The following is a 12,660-nucleotide window of genomic DNA, read 5'->3' on the forward strand; positions in this document are numbered from 1 at the left end:
AAAAAAAAAAAAAAAAAAAAAAGAATGCAATATGTTTTTTTTTTCCCTTTTTCTGGGTGATACTTCTAAAAACGTAGTAAAACGCAAATCAATCCAGCCAATTCAACCACAGCGATTAGGCGTTTGATTTGAAGGCACATCATTTCAAATAGTTGCGATTGGCGTTTGATCGCAAACGCTAGTTAGCTTAACCCTCAGTCTGTTATTCCACATCTCCTTATAGCAACCAGCGTCGCCACCTCTCCGCCTCGCCTCCACCACCGCGAGCAAATCGTTCAGCCGCGAAATATAAATCTCAATCATGAAGTTCCCGTTTTGCCCTTCCATCTCAAACCCATATTCTTCCTTCTTCACCTTCAGATTCTCCTCCTTCGCGAACTCCTCCACCTCCTCCGCCAACTTCTCCGACAAAAACCTCTCTGATTCGCTGCAACCGGCAAACAAACCGGAGAGATCTAATCCCGACGAGAAAGAAATGAGATCAAAAGCGTTTAAACTCTTCACCCCCTCCACCTCACCTCCTCCTCCTCCTTTCAGATCAATCTCATCGTGGAACTTGATCGGTTTAAAACCTCCTTTAACAAACCAAGGATCCTTCACAATCTCATCAACAGTGATCCTCGTCTCGGGATTAATATCAAGAAGACGAGAGATGAACCGTTTCAGATCTTGAGACATCCACTTAGGGCAACGATACTCTCCTTTATAAATCTTCTTGTACATGCTCATCATATTCGGATCATTAAACGGTAAATAACCAGCGGCTAAAACGAACAATACGACACCGCATGACCACACGTCGACCTTCGCGCCTTCGTACCCCTTCTTGGAGAGAATCTCGGGCGCCACGTAAGCAGGCGTGCCGCACAAGGTGTGTAGGAACCCGTCGGGTCGGATCTGATCCGTCAACGCGCTGAGACCGAAGTCGGATACCTTGAGGCTGCCGTTCTCGTCGATCAAGAGATTCTCCGGCTTGAGATCGCGGTGGTAAACGCCGCGCGCGTGGCAGTAACCGACGGCGGAGATCAGCTGCTGGAAGTATCTGCGGCTGAGATCTTCGCTGAGGCGTCCGTGTTTGGAGATTTTGTTGAAGAGCTCTCCTCCTTTGACGAACTCCATCGCGAAGAAGATCTTTGTCTTCGTGGCCATGACCTCGTGGAGCCTGACGATGTTGGGGTGAGATAAACGTCGCATGATGGAGATCTCGCGTTTGATGTTGTTGGCTAGGGCTGGGTTTGTGAGTAGGAGTTTCTTCTTGTTGAGGATCTTGATGGCGACGCTTTGGCCCGTGCGGAGGTCACGTGCGTGGAAGACTTTGGCGAATGCGCCGCAGCCGAGAAGCTTCCCCAGCTCGTATTTTCCGAACAAGGCATTGGTGTTGCTGTTGTCGGAGACAATCTGGATCTCCGGCATAGGTTTAGAAGCCAGAAGTCGTCTGAGAGATGATTGGTCTGAATAAACTTGTGAACACGTATGCTAACTTGTCTTTTTTTTTTTTGCTGTTGTTTGTTTGCTTTGTATGGAACTGGGAAGAACAAGACCTAGGGTGAACCTTTAAATTCACCTCTCTTTTTATGACAAATCAAATTGCCATATAGATAATTAATTAAAAAATATTAAACTTATTTAAAAATAACTAAAAAACAGAATAACGCCAATTTTAATGCCGATGACGCCGTTACTTAAACGGTAAACCCTAAATTTTAAATTCTAAACCCTAAACCTTAAATCCTAAACCCAAACCCTAAACCCTAAACCCTATACCCAAATCCTATACCCTAAACCCAAATTATATACCCTAAACTCAAATTGTATACCCTAAACCCAAACAATAAACCCTAAACCATAAACCCTAAACCCAAACCATAAACCCAAATCTTAGACCCTAAACCCAAACCTTATAGCATCTAGGTTTAGGGTTTGGGTTTGGGTTTAGGGTTTACGGTTTGGGTTTTAAGTCTAATATTTAGGTTTAGGGTATACGGTTTGGGTTTAGGGTCTAGGATTTGGTTTAGGGTATAAGGTTTGGATTTAAGGTTTACTGTTTGGGTTTAGGGTCTAGGATTTGGGTTTAGAATATACAGTTTGGTTTTAGGGTTTAGGATTTGGGTTTAGGGTATAGAGTTTGGGTTTTAGAATTACGGTTTAGGGTTAAAAAATTAAGATTTCGGGTTTACGGTTTAGATGGCGGTGTCAGCGTTGTTAAAATTAGCATTATTTTTTTTAGTTATTTTAAAATAAATTTAATATTTTTTAATTAATTATTTACGTGGTAATTTGATTGGTTCTAGAATGAGAGGTGAATTTAAAAGTTTACCCTATGGGGTGAACCTAAGTTTTGTTCAACTGGGAATAAGAATTTTAAAAGCGGTTGCTTAGGTATTTAAGAGGAGCTGAAACGCGTGAATATTCGTTATTTGTCTTAAAATGATTAATTAAGAAAAAGGGGTAAGTTCTCAATCGAATAAAGGGTAAAAGCAGATATAGATGATGCCTAAAACAGGAGTTTTAACTGAAGCTAAAATCATGTCTTTAAGACGAGTAAAATAGAAACGGTCAGATGTCTCATCCCACTCTCGTAGAATCTGAGACCAGATTATGGAGTATTCCATCCAGCTGCGTAATTTTATCCCGATGTATATATTTAATTATTTAGATCTTATAAAAAATCTCGTTCTTATCCTCGAACTAATAAAATTCCACCAATTACACAAATTATTACGTGGTCTTTGTCATCACTCATTATACTGTCGAGGGTTTCTACTTCTTTTTATTTGCATTACGCGTGATTTTTTCACCTAACAACACCTCATAACTTATGGAACTATTTAGACCACCTCCATTGGTGGTTCCAAGGAGGGGTTCCAAAGTGAAAAAGCAAAAAAAATAAATCAAAAATGCTAAAATCAGAAAGAACCGCTGCCTAATTAAGAGGAAGTAGAGTTGTTAAAAACCCTATATGTGTCACTTTATTATTGACTTTTTTTTTTTTTGCATTTTCTCTCTTCCTCTTCGTTGTCTCTTCGTCTTCGTTCTTTGTTCTCTTCGATGGAGACAACAAATTGAGTGGGGATCGTTTTCGGTGGTGTAGATGGAACGTGGTTGCTATCAAGGAGATCGCCATGGAGATCGCGATGTCGGAGATTTTCATCTCGAGGAAGATCAATCACCCCAACATCATCCGCTTCATCGACATGATCGAGGTTCGTCTTCTTTTGATCTTCTTGACATGATTGAGGATGTTGTTAGGACGTATAAAGCTCCCATCTTTCTTGGACCAGCTTCACCACAAACAGGTTTGGCTCTCAATATCTGTTTTCTCTCTTATGACCTTTGGCTCCTTTGCTTTCTGAGACAATTAGTGTTTGATTCTAATAAATCCCTTGAATCAATTTAAACAAGTAAAAAAGTAAGGAAACAGATATAGGAATTTGACATTTAGAACCTCCATCTCCATGTAATGACGATGTTGGTCAACTTGTTGCATGCATAAGCTTTGATCTGTTCTGTTTCACTTAACCAATTGATAAGAAAGAAAAAAAATGTTTTTGGGTTCTTTCTAGATTTGGCTCTGTTCTTGGTTATGAGCTCACCTATTTTGTATCATCTTATACACATAAGCTTATGATGCACTTGATCCAGCTGGAAACATCACCATAAAATGGGATATCTTTAGCTGGACTGCTGATGGCTATGTGGTAACAAATATTTATAACTTCATCCCTCAATACCACTTGTTATATAATCAAATTCTTGTGTTCATAGTTGCCATACTAACCAACTCATAATATTTTCTTCTATCGTCAGGCTGTTGTATCGATCTTCAATTTTCAACAATACCGTCACATTCAAGCCCCAGGTTGGCAACTAGGATGGAGTTGGTATAAAAAGGAAGTGATATGGAGTATGGTTGGTGCACAAGCCTCAGAGCAAGGAGATTGTTCTAAGTTCAAAGGCAACATTCCTCATTGCTGCAAGAAAACCCCCACCGTCGTTGACTTGTTACCGGGAACTCCATACAACCAACATATATCAAACTGTTGTCGAGGCGGTGTGATTAGCTCCTGGGCACAAGACCCCGCAACAGCCGTGGGAAGAACAACCTCCAACCGCTCTTGCAATGTACACAGCATATGTGTCCCATCAGAGTTCATTGGCATGTGAAAACTAACTACAAAGAGTACTGGCGTGTGAAGGTCACAATCACAAACTTTAACTACAATATGAATTACTCGCAGTGGAATTTGGTTGTTCAGCATCCCAACTTCGACAATATCACTCAGCTTTTCAGCTTTACACTCCCACAACGTTAGATTCAGATCTTGTACGCTTTGAGCTGGTCATTAAGGTAAATATGCTCAAAAACACTTCTCACCCTGACCTGGATTTTGATTCTAGTGTCCTAGTGTTTGTCTAGTTTTTGTGTCAAATTCTATAGGAAGTTTTACTTTGTTTTTTTCATGTTTGTTTAAAAATTTTAATTATAAATTTGTATTTCTATTTTTAATATGTTCTATGTCATATTTGTTTTAATTTTATGAAATCCAATAATTTATAAGTTTTGTTAAATTTAAATTTAATAATTTAACTTTAAAAATATATATATATATTTAAGAACCTCAAAGAGGTTCTCCCATTGGACCATGAAAAATTTAATTGAACTAACAAGGGTTCTAAATTTTTCAGATCACAAAATTAATTACTAATTTATTCATTAGAGCCCATAAAAATCTCTAACGAATGGACTTGCTCTTAGAAGCTTGTATATATGGTAAAAATAGATCAATAAATGAATATTTTGTATATGCGTGCCTCATCTCATGTGATTTTTATTATTTTGGTTGTGAAGATAGCAAAAAAAAAAAAAAAAAAAGATAGCGACTTGGTTAGTGAATTCATTTCAAAAAAAAAAAATATTGCATGGGATGCTGTCAGGTGTTATTACAATAGGAAATGATAGCACGTGGCAATATCTCAACGGTGGAATAAGTTGACACCGGCTTCCAGCTGGACGGTTCAGGATATGGGCCGGCAGCTCCCTCCACATATCCCGTTGATTTTGGAAAATCGGTGATGATACGCTAGTATTACTATTATAATTATTTAATCTCACCTGAGACTAATTATTTATCTATTATATAATCTGATTAGAGACTAAATTATTTATCTATATTTAACCAATTAGACTAATTATTTTTATGATTATCGTCTACATGTATATAGTATTATTGTTTTCGACGGACCAAGAAAACATACATTTTTATTAGTAATTAGACTATGTACATTGGTTGGAAATATTCAATACCCTAATTTACACCTTTTAACAATTCACCTCATCTAACGTCAAAAAAAAAAAGAAAAAAAAAACAATCTACCTCATCTTCTCTTTTCTACACCTATTAATTCAACATCCATAAAAATTTTACACTTACAATGGTATTGTTTAAAAAGATTCAACAACTTACCTCCATCAATTTTTTGAATAATTATATAATAACAAAAATAAGAAATTATAACTTAATTAAAATAACTATAACTAAACAACTTTTTAAAAATAAATAATACTTTATAGTTTTTCAAATAATAAATATGGGTGAATATCAAAGTAATTACTATTGCTTTTTTTTTTTGAAAGAGGGCATAATTACCATTGAAATTTCTTTCATAGAATATGTATTTTTGATATCCAAATATTATAGAGTTTTAAAAAATGAATGTTATATTAAATATTAGATATAAAGCTTATTATAAATATTAGATATAAAGCTTGTTATATCATCAAAATGTTGAGTTAAATAATACTCCTAGGGTGAAAAAATACCAAAAATATCTGTAACCAATAAAAAACATTATATATATATATTAAATTTTTAAATCAAAAAATATTATTCACCACCATCCAATCAGTTGATGACACTTGTTTGTTTGGTCCCCACTTTCATGAATTCAACACCGTTGAATGTTTTCAACTAAGAATGAATCCACCGAAGCATGTTTTGTTTTTCAACTTACCACTGCAATACATTTAAGAGTTAGAAACTTTTTATTCAACTAGCCATTGTAAGTAGTCTAAGATAGAACATGGAAAGTATTATTTTCACATATCGCGTTTGTTTTGGGTACAAAATGTCACGGGATACGTTCTGGGAAAATAAAACTTCCATCGAAGAGTTTATTAAAGTTTTACATGAAAAGCTTCCTACTAGGCCTGAGCATTCGGGTACCCGTTGGCATTCGGGTTGGATTGGATTTCGGTTCTCTTTTATAACACCTCCTAGGTTCCATTCTAGTAAATTTGCAAGTACGGGGCGGATTCGGATATAACACATCGGGTTCGGGTCGGTTTTGTATCACATCATAGAACCCATAAAGTAATTATATATCATTCGGATTCGGGTTATATCGGATCGGTTCGGATATACCCGAAATAAAATCTAAAACTTAAAAGCAAAACATAAGAAATATATAGTTATTTATATATAATTAAGTATTTAAGGTAGTTATTTAAATTTTAAATACTTATTGTTAGATACCATATCAAAATAAATATGAAATTGAATATTTGAAGTATATATTCATGTTTCATATAATTATATTATATATTATTTTGGATATTCGGATCTGTTTCTTCAGATATTTTTCAGATTTTTTGGTTTTTCGGGTTACCCGTTCGGGTTTGGTTAATAACACTTCGGATTCGGATATGTTTTGTACCACTTTACAAGATCCATTCGGATATTTTTACGTTTTGGACCGGATACATATCGGGTTTTTTGGTTCGGGTTCGGTTCGGATTTCGGGTTATGGATTTTATGCCTAGACCTACTTCTTACATTTAAACAGGAAAAGAAAAAGAATCATTCAGTTATAACCACGCTTTGAAATGCTTGAAAAGTATTTTATGGCTTTGTTTGAAGATAAACTGTATCCGTATAAAACATGTTGTCTTAGTAGTTTGGATACCTCATAGCTGCTTAGCATATTCTTTTTTGAATATCATGTCACTGTATATGAATAACTTACCTGAGTGATAAGTTGACATGATTACAAAATGTAAGGACTTATGGGAATAGATTGTTTAGTTTATACAAGTTTACTAGGATGCATGATGTTGCCAACAAAAAAAAAACTTTTTTTTTTTTTTGGACAAACCAACAGAAAAAAAACTAGGATGCATGATATCGGTTTATATATGTGCTAAGGGACGCAAGGTTATTGGGCTTTTTGCTTATTATATTAGACAATATACTATGAGCCTAAACCTATGTGACATTAGGAAGCCCATACATTGAAGAGAGCAATAATATAGGTTTTTAGTCATCTTACGAACAAGACAATAATTCATAGCTAGTCATGCTCATTAATTATTTTTAACACAACTCCACAATCATACATGTACGTACTAATTAATGTGCATATTATACAAGATAAGAAGATATATATGCTACCAAAACATCGTAGATACGGACCTATAAACGAGCATCATCAACATCAATCAGTCATCAAAGCTTCACGTTGGGGTTTGTCCTAGAAGCATGTTTAATATATAATAAATATTTGAGTAGAGACATTACATATGATCATGAACCTGCATATAAATCATATATATATAACGTATATTATGTGAGTATATATATCGTATATAAAAGATCATGGCATGTACAACTTGTTGCCGCACTTGCATCTCCAAGCTTCAGGGTAGTACTCAGCGGTGACAGGAGTGCCCGAAGGCACCGGGACGTGCACAGGCTTGCACGGCGTGCATCCTTCACACTTGGAGGTGCACCGTGGCGGAGATGACCCCAATCCCCTTAAAATCCTCCGTAGCTCCGCCTCTTTGCTCCAGTCACCGATCCTCCTCATCTTCTTTATCACAAGTGTACTCTTGCCTTCCTCCTCCTGAATGATACAGTTACCATTAAGAATAGGTTGTATTGTATTTGTTTTTCCTGTAAACCAAACTATTACGATGAAATATATATTTTAAAAAATACTCTCTCCGTTTCATTTTATTTGTCATTTTAGGTTTATACACACATATTAAAAAAACATATGATTTTGTATATTTCCAAAATAAAAACACAATTATCTATACACCAAACTATATTTCAACCAATAATAAAATAAAATGAAGAATTTTATTAATAAATTTTGCATTGAAACTCTAAAATAACACTTATTTTAAAATTGAAATTTTTCCTTACAACGACAACTAAATCGAAACGGAAGAAGTAATAATTTCGGTTGCTATCATTATTACAAGACAGCGAGTGAACTATGTTACTCAAGTACACATTTTAGCAAAAATGTACACGATTGAGCTCAAATGCGCGTGTGCTTGTTTAAATGCGCATTTTAGCTAAGAAAAAAATTTGAAGATAGGGCTGGGGATGTGAGATAAGAACGGTGATTACCGCTCCGAAAAAACGCTACGCACATTACCAAAAAAATAGAGGTTTCGAATGGTAACAGCGGATTGAGCAATGCGAGACAAACGGTACAACTGCGATGCGGTTCTAACAGTTATAAAAATTTATAAATATATGGTATATATGTAAAGATTTTTATTATGTTACTGAGGTGCGGGACGGATTAAAATATTCAAAGCCAGAGAGATTGAGAAGTTCCAAGAAGCTTGTCATACGGTAACGTGCGCCGTGGGGGCGAGTGAACTGATAATATTACCAATTTAATACTCGGTCGTGATTGAAACACAGACAAACGCAAGGCAGGGACCCATATGTGGTGAACGGACCAAAGTCGATTACTGTACTTGTCCTCGTGTGCTGAAGCGAATCGAACGGCTGAGATCCTTTTCAGGAGTACATGGCATCTCTGCTGCTCAGTCCGTCTCAACATGCCGTCACAGTCGCCGACTGTTCATGCGTATTTTAGCAACACCCAGGAGTACATGTCATCTCTGCTGCTCAGTCCGCCTCCCAGGAGTACATGTCATCTCTGCTGCTCAGTCCGCCTCAACATGCCGTCACAATCGCTGACTGTTCATGCGTATTTTAGCAACACCCCCCACCCCCCTTCTTTTGTTGTGAAGTCCTTTTAGAGACCCCCACATTATAAGCTTATTTAAAATGTCATTGATGATGATGAATCAACGTCAGTCTTATCCTTCAAAGATACTTGAATCAGGAGAAGATTATACTAAGCTTTTTGGACTTTATGTGGTTGGTTATGCTTAGATATATATATATATACATATATATATATATATATATATATATATGAAACACAGTATTTGACCACTTCAGTTAATTATTGACTCATCATTAAAAATTAATATTTTTCATGTTGGAGGACTGCAAGAAAGTAGAGGGTAAAAAATCTTACGAACCTGTGCATAGAAGTGCCCTAGTTTCCCAGAATTAGAGTTCCTAAAATCTGCATTTTAGAATAAACATAACATATATAGATTGCACGGTACTGATTCAATGCTACATACGAACCAAATATTATAAGAAATTTATGTTTGATTTATTTGATATTCAAGACATATAAATAAATATATCTTCGGTTAACCGGAAAAAGAAAGAGGGCTTACATGGAGAAGAAAGTGAGGAAGGGGGTATGGAAGTGGTCAACACATAGAGGACAACGCAGAGTAGGAATATATAAAAGAGAATGAATTTAGCTCTCGATTTTTCTGATGATGGTATTGATGATGATGATGATGATGATGATGGTCTCTGGGATCCCATGATTACTAAACTTTCTGAACACCCAACTTATGAAGAAGCAGAGATCAGTTACGACTCCCCCAGTATAGTGTCATGAAAAAAACTTGATGGGTTTACAAAATCAGAGATAAAAATGGAAACAAATATAAGATTAATCAAAATGATTTATAAGTGTGTTTTGGTTTCCTATGATTTGGGTTCTCTCAAAAAAGGAGAGGGAGTAGTGGTGTTTGAGAAAGTGAAGTTAAAAAGAAAATGAGTCTATTATGAGCAAACAAGGAGGCGTTTACTAAAAAATGTGCAATTAAATTTGGGAGTGTAGAGATAAAAGGAGAGAAAGAGTGTAGGAAGAGAGAAGTAATTAAGGAAGGTACCTAAGAGCAGGTTTATTGGGGTAGCTTAAGTGGGTTTGTTAGCTTAAAGGGAGATTAAAAATAAAGAAAAAAAGAGATTTAAGGAAGGGGCATCCTTTAATTAACCTCGCGAAAGCACGCACGGTTTCGGGGTCACGAGACCCGTGTTTTCATTTTCTCCTTTCTCTTTTATGTTTGTATTCTCTCCTCGCGAAAGGCGATTCAATGGCGAATCTCTTCATCTCGGTGTCTCTGCTCGAGAAAACGGCGACGGCTCTAGCGGTGCGTCTCCGCGTCGAAGAAAATCGGCGACATCTCTCTCCATCGGTTGTTCTGTGAGACAACGGAAAGCGGTGACTGTTGCGGCTGAGACGAATCGAAAGGTATAACTGCAAATATATATGTTTAAGTTTCAATCTCTGAAGTTTGCATGTCTTAGATTCTTCATCGAGAATCTTTTTAAATAAATCCTCTGAATTGTTTTGTTTTTTTGTTTTGTTGTGTCTATAGGTGGATTAATCAAGATGCATGATCCTGGTAGATTCATTCCTTCTTCATCGTCAATTTGATAAACACATTCCTGTCATTTTTTTGATTTGTTTCACACTGTTTTGTCTTTAGGTGGAATGATGAAGAGGCTGTCTGAGGTAGATTGTGCCGGTTAATAACTAGGTATATTTTGGTCTTTGTTCATCGTCATAGATAGTGTATAAACCTGCTCTTAGTTTTGATATGTTTCGTTATTTTTTTGTTAACATATGGAATTGATCAAGAGGCTTCACACTGGTTCATCAGACAAAGGTCCATAGATTGTTCATACAGGTAACACCCAAATCTTTCCTCTGTTAAAGTTTGATAAAGCATTGTACCTTGATGGTGGTTTTAAGTAAATTTAATCCTCTGTTAGTGTTAGGTTAAGTAATAAATTGCTTTGGTTGTTGTTTGCATATTGATGTTTACGTAATAAATAGATTAGGTGATGGTTAGATAGGAATGAATGGTGTGTTTATTGTGTTAGATAACAGTCCACTCGGACAGCTTTGGCTGTGATCAATGCTTGCTTTAATTCGATACTCTATAAAAAAAATTACTTTCTCCTCTTTCTTCATACGACTTGTTTCTCCTCTTTCTTCAAAAAACTTCTGTTCTCTTCTATCTATTACCACTTCCTCTCTTTCTTTAGCGTCCTTCTGTTATGGATCCTTATAACAGTCAACATACTGTTTCGTTTAGTAACTATGAAGATAGTCCAGGAACAGAAGCCTCAAACTTTGATGGAGCCACGGCTGTAGGGAAAAGTGTACGTCGGAAATGGACTCCAAATGATGATATTGTCCTGATCAGCTCGTGGTTAAACACGAGCAAAGATCTTGTGGTTGGTAACGAGCAAAAATCTGTAGCTTTTTGGACAAGAATTGCCGCATTTTTTGCGGCAAGTCCTCTGGTTGCTGGCTGCGAAGAGAGGGAGGCTAAACATTGCAAGCAGCGATGGCATAGGATAAACGAACTTGTGTGCAAGTTCTGTGGTGCTTATGAAGCTGCTACTAGGGAGAAAGCTAGCGGCCAGAACGAGAACGATGTTTTGAAGCTTGCACATACAATTTTTTACAATAACCACAAGAAGAGATTCAATCTGGAACACGCTTAGACAGGAGTTGTATAATTTTGCATCAGAGTGCAGTGTCACTGAGTGCAGTGTGTTGTTGTTTTCTGTCACGAGTTTATGGACAGGAGTTGTATAATTTTGCATCAGAAACATCTATTATAAATTGCCTATCTTTTCTCTCCAAACGTCTAACTTGTGCCTTTTTATTCTTTCCTTGCTCTCATTTCTCATCATAAACACAAGAGAGAAAGCTCATCACAAATAAATTCTCAACTATTTCTTTCGTCAATCTTTTATAAACAAGAATCTAAAACAAAGATATTCTGAATCTACATTCTCTTTCATTTTTCAAAAAACAAAGATATTTTCAGTCTCCATTCTCTTTCATGGCAACTTCGTCACGTAACAATTTTGATGATTCATTTGATGAAACGTTTGATCAATATTTTGATTCATATTTTGATGAATATTTCGATCAAACATTCGAGAATCTGGGCATTGATCACGAAGAAGAAAGGAAGACAAGAAAAAAAAGAGAATTTATTGAAAGAAGCCGTGAAGAAGGCCATATCCGGTTATGGAATGATTATTTCAGTGACACTCCAACATATCCTGAACCTCTATTCCGACGACGATTTAGGATGAACAAGTCATTGTTCATGTGAATTGTTGATCGCCTCTCCAATGAAGTTCGATACTTTCGTCAAAAGCAAGACGTTACCGGAAGGCTTGGTCTCTCTGCACTTCAAAAGTGTACCGCAGCTATTCGTGTGTTGGCATATGGTTCTGCGCTTGATTTGGTCGACGAATACCTCAGGCTCGGTGCAACCACTCCTCGGTTATGTGTGGAAAATTTTGTGGAAGCAATAATAAATTTGTTCGGCTATGAGTACTTAAGAAGACCAACACCGGATGATCTTCAGCATCTACTTCATATTGGAGAGGTACGTGGATTTCCCGGGATGATAGGAAGCATCGACTGTATGCACTGGGAGTGGAAGAATTGTCC

General features: G+C 36.5%; 3 protein-coding genes across 3 annotated transcripts; 1 reads left to right on the top strand and 2 right to left on the bottom strand.

Moving 5' to 3' along the window:
• Positions 1-13: 13 nt before the first annotated feature.
• Positions 14-1,528, bottom strand: LOC106328768 (CBL-interacting serine/threonine-protein kinase 11-like). Its single transcript, XM_013767277.1, has one exon. The coding sequence runs from the start codon at positions 1,411-1,413 to the stop codon at positions 145-147; it is 1,269 nt and encodes a 422-aa protein (XP_013622731.1). The 5' UTR covers positions 1,414-1,528; the 3' UTR covers positions 14-144.
• Positions 1,529-7,514: 5,986 nt separating this feature from the next.
• Positions 7,515-10,044, bottom strand: LOC106332513 (EPIDERMAL PATTERNING FACTOR-like protein 6). The gene is made up of 3 exons (XM_013770982.1): positions 9,557-10,044; positions 9,350-9,396; positions 7,515-7,899 (listed from the first exon to the last, which is right to left on the bottom strand). The coding sequence occupies exons 1-3, from the start codon at positions 9,711-9,713 to the stop codon at positions 7,651-7,653; spliced, it is 453 nt and encodes a 150-aa protein (XP_013626436.1). The 5' UTR covers positions 9,714-10,044; the 3' UTR covers positions 7,515-7,650.
• A 1,196-nt stretch (positions 10,045-11,240) lies between these two features.
• Positions 11,241-11,693, top strand: LOC106329823 (glutathione S-transferase T3-like). Its single transcript, XM_013768448.1, has one exon. It carries the CDS (start codon positions 11,241-11,243, stop codon positions 11,691-11,693), a length of 453 nt encoding a protein of 150 aa, XP_013623902.1.
• Positions 11,694-12,660: the final 967 nt, after the last annotated feature.

The sequence above is a fragment of the Brassica oleracea genome, chromosome C3 (genome assembly GCF_000695525.1).
Source record: "Brassica oleracea var. oleracea cultivar TO1000 chromosome C3, BOL, whole genome shotgun sequence".
Lineage (NCBI taxonomy): Eukaryota > Viridiplantae > Streptophyta > Magnoliopsida > Brassicales > Brassicaceae > Brassica > Brassica oleracea.